The 8,079-nt window shown below is 33.8% G+C and overlaps 1 protein-coding gene across 5 annotated transcripts; it reads right to left on the minus strand.

The window, feature by feature from the left end:
- Positions 1 to 1,839: 1,839 nt before the first annotated feature.
- Positions 1,840 to 7,800, minus strand: LOC123006399 (casein kinase I-like). 5 transcript variants are annotated; one of them, XM_044400847.1, is made up of 9 exons: positions 7,539 to 7,785; positions 7,189 to 7,453; positions 6,071 to 6,118; positions 5,636 to 6,018; positions 5,470 to 5,584; positions 4,975 to 5,414; positions 4,287 to 4,367; positions 2,856 to 3,052; positions 1,840 to 2,798 (listed from the first exon to the last, which is right to left on the minus strand). In XM_044400847.1, exons 3-9 carry the CDS (start codon positions 6,108 to 6,110, stop codon positions 2,717 to 2,719), a joined length of 1,338 nt encoding a protein of 445 aa, XP_044256782.1. In that variant the 5' UTR covers positions 6,111 to 6,118; positions 7,189 to 7,453; positions 7,539 to 7,785; the 3' UTR covers positions 1,840 to 2,716. The 5 variants fall into 5 exon arrangements, with proteins under 5 accessions (XP_044256782.1, XP_044256784.1, XP_044256785.1 ...); XM_044400849.1 differs by having other exon boundaries at positions 2,856 to 2,962; positions 7,189 to 7,800; XM_044400850.1 differs by having other exon boundaries at positions 1,840 to 2,768; positions 2,856 to 2,962; positions 7,189 to 7,789.
- Positions 7,801 to 8,079: the final 279 nt, after the last annotated feature.

The following is an 8,079-nucleotide window of genomic DNA, read 5'->3' on the forward strand; positions in this document are numbered from 1 at the left end:
ACTTCAAAACTATTATGAATTTTGCAGTTTTTTTGACGCCAATCAATTCCCCGGAACATTTTACATAGGTTTAGGTCAAAGTATTATATCATTGAGGCACAGTTTTGCCGCAATTTACAAAACAAAAAAAAGTAAAAAATTGTCAACACCCCCCCGCGTTAAAAACTAGTTTTTTTTTGAAGATGTCTCAGATTCGATTTAAACCTATCTTATCCGATAGATTTTGACGCGCTGATTACGAATTTATCCAGCACTTTGGGCTATCTCCTTTAGTTTCGCCGTAATCGGCGTTTAAAAATTCAATTTTTTTTTGCGAGATATCGACTTGGCTTTGGCCTCAGTCGATAGATTTTCTTARGCTGATTACGATGGAGTTAAACTTTGTGCTCTAAGTCTTATAGTTTGGCCATAATCACCGTTCAAAAAGTAAAAATTGTCAAATTTTAAACGCATTTTTCGACGAAACTATAAGACTTAGAGCAAAAAGCTGAAAACCATTAAAATTAGCTTGAAATTATCTATTTACTGGCGCAAACCGGATGTTGCTCCGGGTTATGGTTCCGGGTGCAAAATAAAAAAAAATCATATCTCAAAAACTATGAGTCCTAGGTCAAAACGGTTTGCACAGCCGCGTTTTCCGGTTAATAGTACTAGTATTTTAGTATTAGTTTTTCATATGAATCATAAAAATGTTGACTTTTTGCTCAAAATTGTATGCTAGCATTTTTCACTCAATATCTCAAAAACTATGCATCGTAGAGTATTTTAACTTGTTGCATCGTGTCTAGAAAACTATATTTTAAGTGAAACAATTTTAAAGTGGATTTTTTTTTGTCGAGATTTTAGGCGATTTAGACCCAAGTGGGCTATCGCCAATTACTCCGGAATTATTTGCAATAGCTCTTTATGTTCAGTACCGTTAGAAAACACTTTTAATTTTCTATCACATAAAAAATAATCATTGTTATATAATTATGAAGAAAATTGCTAATAGAGTTAAAAATGTTTGAAATATATATTCGACTATAAACTATTACACATTTTGTCGTTTTCTGAACGCTAGTCGACTCCTCGGAACATTTTACATTCGCATGAATTAAATCATTAACCATTCAATATAGTCTTAGCCAAATTGACAAAATACGTAAAAGCAACTAACACCCGTTGTAATCGGTGTTTCAAAATTTATTTTTTTGAGAAATACTGAAAAAACATCTTATCTGGATCTCAAATTTTACTAAAATCTAGTCTAGTACGTTACGGAGTTGTGATATATGCCACCAGCAAAACAGCGTGAGGTATCTGACAGAAATAACCGAAGGTTGGTAATGCTGGGTCGCTACATTATTCAAACACAATTCTAAAGAATTTTATTTACTATCTATCACTAAATCAATTGATTTTAACATTTTTCAAATTTTTTAAAAATAAAAAATTAATCATTACCTAGTGGTAACAAACCAGCAATCTAAAGCAGGTTTTGTTTGTATCAAATTGTGATATCAAAAAATAAAAGCGAAATGATAACTTTTCATGAAATTATGACTTTCTATGAACAATTACATTTTCCTTTGTTTTATATCATTATTTAATTGTTAACTAAACAAGTGGTACAAGTAGTTTTTCTTTGTAAAAAAAGAAACTACAAAATTATGATTTTTCTTTTATTAATTTGAATTCAACAATTTATACATATTACAATAATTTTAAAACCGTAGGAAGAAAAATGGAATCAATTATATAATACATTCAATAATTTTTGTTGTATGTACAAAAAGTCGAAATTTTAGAGTTTGCCGAGTTTAGCAATTAAAAAAGGGTAAAGAAATAAGAAAACACTGTGTTCTAACATTCTATATTTTATACGAGCCACAAAAGAAATTATTAAAATCATATTGTTGGTATAAAGTAGAGCCACAAGTTATCAACGTTCATATAAACTTGTAGGTTGCTTGTGGTTTAAAGAAGAGTTAAGCAGTCGATCAATTTTTACTTGAGATCAACAACAAAGCAAATTTATACAACGATTAAATCACAACTTTACGTTAAAATTCCTTCAGGTCCCCATATTGAACGTGCCAAATATATTTGTTTATATAAAAAAAAGACTGCGAATTAAATATTTTAACGTTCAACATGCGAACATTACTATATACAAACAAAAAGAGCAAGRTTTAAAAAATAGCAATAATAAATTTGGCGTTAAGAATGATGCGTGTTCCAAACAATTGTAAATGCGGTGAAAGGCTGTTAGATTATTTACACCTCAATTATCATTTTACATTGTTCAGTAAGAATCATCCCTTATCAAACATACTAAAACTCGGCCTTACTCGCAAAAATCAACATGTTCTCCTTTCATAGATAAAAATTATATGTTAAATGTTTACTAGAACACACACTACACTAAGTCAAATAATTCATACAACGTAGTATTTGGTAAACAATAAATACGACAAACTAGGTAAGATTAAAAATACAAATGGAAAAAAGTACAGAACCGAGGACGAGTAAGGCTTCCGTAGACGTTCACAGATATGGTATGACTTATACTAACTTATATTTAAATTAAGGCTAACCTAAATTAGCTATTTAAATAGTACAACGTAACAAGTCGACAGAAGTCTTCATTTAAACATAGTCAATTAAGTGTTGCAGCACTACTATGTCCACACGGCAACAGTGTGAGATGTTGGTCTGTCTCGCTGTATTGTAGTCATTTAGTGCGTACACCTTTCTTCTTCTTTCTCTTAAAGAAACAGCAGCACCTAAAAGATAACCACACACAAATTCGTTTTCTTAAAAAAGAAAAACAATAAATATACTGTGCATTACAACACGACATTTATACTCACTTTGTTTCATCAAGAAGTTCAATTTCCTGAGGTTGAGTTATAGGTGTGTTGCTGTGTCCAGCTGTGGGGTCATCGGCGTTTAATTCGCCATTGGTCGAACTAACAACCTGTACAGAACCGTGACGGTCAGCTGGTGTCAAGTTGCCCAATGTACTCTGCTTCGAAGCTTCAGGCCATGCATTTGCTTTGCTAGTTGTCTACAAAGGATTCTTCATTTAGCACTTTTTTGTTATTCCACACATACAAGCCAAAGCGGGAAACACAACAGCCAACACACACACACACACACACCATCAGACACACTCAATATTTCTATCATTTGCTTATCTCTTGCCCTTTGTAATGTAAAATCAAAATACTGTGCGATCAAAAAAATAAATAAATTAGAGTAGGCGGTGATTAAAGTCCTTCAGATGGCAATCCTGATTTTTGACATCAAATGTCAACGGAAACTGCCAAGTTTTATTCCTTTTGAGTGAAATAATGTTCAGTTTAGAGCAAAAATTTTTTATCGCTGCACAAGAGGTGGATGGTCATTTTCACTTTCAGTTTGTGTGAAAAATTTCCAGKCCAGATTCCCAGCCAATGTGTTGCCAACTGTAGAATTTAATCGACGCCTACTCTAATTTATTTTTTATTTGATCGCACAGTAGTTATTTGTATTCTCAGGCTAGGGAATTCATTTTTCTTCTATTGGTAGCACTTACTCCACGGTGTAATGATTTAAATACAAAATAATTTTATGACATTTGTAAAGTAATTAAGACTTTTGAGAAGAAAATTCAATTGCATTCGTTGAAAATGGATACACAAGATATTCAAAATGTGGCAGAAGCTGCAATTCAGAATTTATTGCCAGAAAAGTCGTCCAATCGTTATTGGAAAGAATATGATTTGTTGAAGAAATGGGCTTTTGAAAATTTTCTAAAAATTCGATTCATTCTGATTCGACTTTTCGGTGTGTAGTGAAATGGTGTAGAAATTCGACGAGATTTAGGCCCGAAGAAATCACCGGTTAGTCATTCATCATGGTTTGAGGTTATGTTTATGTGAAACAAATGGTTTTTGCAGACTTCCAAAAGGTCATTTGTTGGCTGTGGCCAGAATTTGTAAGTACAAAACAGATTTGACATTTCAGTGTCACTCAGTGCTACCAATACAAAAACTTTCATTTAAAAATCCTGTTTTTATTTTCTTGCCAAGACAGGCAAATGGGTGTTTTCAAGACGATTTGAACGATTGGAAAATCACTAATTTTAGACGGAGGCCGAAAAAACTACTTTTATAATACATCTAGAAAGTAGACAGCTTGCAATGAGTTTATTATCAAATACCATGCGTGATTATCATTCAACTCTTATCACAATTAGTAAAATGCAAGATTACTATAAACCTACTAATTTAAGATAGTTAATCGATTACAATACATACCTTATTTGTAATATGTCTTTCCCTATTTGGAGAAACTACTACTTCATGTGCTGTTGTTTGTAGAGAACCGACGGGGGTACTCTAAAAATACATTATTCTTGTTAAAGTGATCATTTAATAAATACGTTACGCATCAACGTCATAAATAAATATCGTGTCAAAGATCAATAATATGTTGATTTACTTAAGTGAGACATTGTCTAAGGTCAGTAGCCAATAATACATATTATGACCATAAACATAAAAAAGCGGTGTCCGTGACAGCTAAGGAAATAAAAAGAAAGCAAGAAGTTTTTCTATTACATTAATTTATATGATTAAGAATAATTACTAATTATTTATTCAATAAGAACGACAGTTTTTAGCCTACTTTAATCAAATTGCATACAGCTTTTTTCGCAAAGACGAGTCCTTAATTAATTCAGTCATATCAAAAAAATGACATGAATCGATCAAAGAATCACCTTCTATTGGTCATGACAAGGCAATAATCGGTCAGGGTATTTCAATTTTTAAACAACGAAAATTCCGGGTATTTAGCAATACGTAAAGTTACCTTTGCCGACTTTGTTTTGATAATGTTAGAAGGTGGGGCGTGCCGCATTTGTTGCAGTACATATAAATTCGGTGGCTTGAATATTTTCATTTTTTTAAATGTGTAATTAGAGGAGAGAGAAAATATACTAACCATTGTCTTTCCCGACCAGTCAAATTCATTATCGTCTGGATAACCTTTGCGGTTGAATAAATTTTGGAACAGATTCCTTAAATATTCATAATCTGGCGTTTCAAAAAAATCCAACCGTCGCACGTATTTAAGATAAGTTGCCATTTCTTCTGGATGTCCTTCACAGAGAACTTCAATTGGTGTGGCACGTTTTGTGTCACCAATTTTTTGATATCGCTCTTTTAACGTGTCGGCTTTGAGTCCTTGCCAAGGGAGTGACCCTCGCAAAAAATACATAAACATATGACCCAAAGCTTCTAAATCATCACGACGAGATTGCTCTTTGCCAAGATGAGTGTTGATCGACATGTATCGTGCTGTTCCTGTCAGCGATTTGTGTTCTCTATACGGAATATGTTTATTTGTTTCCATTTCCACGTATTCTTTTGCTAAACCAAAATCTAAAAATCGGTGAGTAAAACACTGGTTTTTTTTACATTTCCACAAATCAAGTACCTATAATGTGAATTATTTTTTCGCGTTTTGTACTACTTCGTCCAATAAGGAAGTTCTCAGGTTTAACATCCCGATAAATAAGGTGACGACTATGTACATACTCAATCCTGTGTAACTATAACAAGAGAAATTAACCAATTTCTAGTTTTCCAACTACATGACTTACGAGTTGGATCGCTATTTGTAAAACAGTCTTTAAAGAAAATTTCCGGTCGCACATGTCGAAAAGATCCTCTAAACTAGGGCCGAGTAATTCCATCACCAGAGCATTATATTTCCCACAAGGACCGAAATAATAAACATCTGGTATTCCTTCATGACTACCCAAAAACTTGTAAAATCTATACTCAAGATGTAATTGTGGAGCTTTCGATTTCATGGGTTCCATTTTAATGGCCACATGTTCGTTATTATAAAGATTTTTTCCTAGGCGTAATTCGCCGAAATTTCCACAGCCTATTTTCTTCCCCACACGAAAATTTGGACCCACCATTAAAACCCCAGAACTGGAGTTGGAAATATGGCGCGTCCCATGAGACTCGTTAGCACCTATAATCACAAATTTATAAAAACAAAAACAAACAAACAAATTTTAACCAACCATGGCGTTTTGAATTCTTTTTCTGATCGGTTTTGTCCATGGTTATACCTAAAAAAAATAATGAGTCAATAGTCTTATTATTCGAGTCACGTGTCGACGCAATAATAAGGGTGTTCATACAAAATCACGTCACGGGTTACGTTACAATGACGGTTTTCCTTCACAAAGGTTGCAGTCAAAACTGAACATTTTATCTTATCAATTATGACTTATGATAATGTAATGATGTTTGCAAAACATTAAGATGATTTAAGTCACGTTTTAAGTTGGAGGTGCACGTTAAAATTATTATTGATTTCTAAGAAACGAATCAAGGTTATGCAACGTCTGAAATCTGATTTATGGATCATTTTAGGGCTTCTGATTGTATTTTGGCTAGTTCAGAAACCATAGTAACTAAAGATGTTGAAAGAATTCAAATTCGGTTTTATTCAGTCAGAGAAAAATAATTTATTTTGTGGTCAAGGTGGGAATGAAAAATCAATTGGACCCTGCTATTTACGTTGGTGGGTGTCTGGGGTTTAATGCGGAACCTTGAATTAGTAAAACTTGTATTAATTTGAGGTTTTCTGAGACGTAAAGGCAATGACCTCCGCCCTGACAATCGATGCCCTTTTCTAACACGCGCATTTTTTATCGCTCATCCCACAATTAATATAGGTCAGATTTATTGGCGAAGAATTATGTTCAAGAACGAATTATTGGAATTTTATCGCGCTAGCTATATAAGTTATTGAGATAAGATTGGGATAAATAATGAATTGGCATTTGCCCGTATTTGGGTTGGGATGGCCATAATTAAAAAGATAAGGAGGCCTCAGAAATAACGGAAATTGTGAAGTACAAGGTCCTGGCTTTGTTTGATTTCTCGTTAGCGCACATTCTAAATAAACATGAAATGACAGGTAGGAACATGTATCCATAGTGTGGAACTATGACAAAGAACATAACCCAACTTTTCTTTTTTCGCAAATTACTGGCTAATGAATAATGAATCATGCAGAATGTACGTTTTAATCTAGTAATTTACGAGTTGTTGGGGATGTGGATTGTCACTAATTGGTAAATTTGGCCGTGGGGTGGTAACTGGTGGCATATTGCTGTCAAACCCGACTTACCCTTAAAATAACAGTTTCGTTATGAGTCGTGCGTCCAGGAGCACTGCATAGAAATGTTTTCGGGGCCAAGATGCACTTTTATAAATTCATTTCAGTCGTTTTATATCACATTTTGTTAGTATCACAGTGTATTACACAAATTTCCGTAAGCCTAGCGAATGCGTCGCGACGTACAATTGCACTAACAATTAATTTGTTTTCTTTGAATCCTCCCGAGTTGGGATGTTGTGAAATGTCATTTCAATATCTTCTGCCGTGGTTAGGTCTGTGAACGGCAAACGCCATTACTGACTCAGACCCGGTCAACGTCATTTAGTGAATTTGATTATTTGGGCCACTCAAACACTTACCGAAGCACACCATACAACGTTTATTATGGTTCACTACATGTATCAGTCTAGACTTTGGTTCGGAACCTAGGAATTCACCATTTTCACGCACTCGTCCCGGAGACGGAGAGTGTGCCGTACCATTGACTTCAGGTCATATCTTAGATGCGCATGCGCGGATTTTACACTCATTTTACACTAAATACCCCAACTGTTTTACATTTTTTTAACTTCGGTGCTACCCTTTAGTCTTAATACAACCCAAATGCCCGATTTCCAACCCCTTACGTTTTTTTTTCAACCAGAAATTTCAAATAATTACTATTTTCGAGGCGTGGTAAATCATATGTTCCGTTACTATAACAACGGAATTATAGCGTGTTTTTGAATTTACCCGCGAGAAAATAATAATGTTTTGACAGGTGGAGATTTTACAAATGTTTACTTAACATTGTGCAGATAATCTATTTAAACAAAAATATTGTATTGTGGTAGCACCATTATCGTGACTTTTTTATGTTTGTGCGTGTTGACAAAACACGTAATAAAATACTCGTAAAAC

This window comes from Tribolium madens, unplaced genomic scaffold (genome assembly GCF_015345945.1).
Source record: "Tribolium madens isolate multiple individuals breed KSU strain unplaced genomic scaffold, Tmad_KSU_1.1 Scaffold_2;HRSCAF=44;Tcas5.2_LGX, whole genome shotgun sequence".
Classification (NCBI taxonomy): Eukaryota; Metazoa; Arthropoda; class Insecta; order Coleoptera; family Tenebrionidae; genus Tribolium; species Tribolium madens.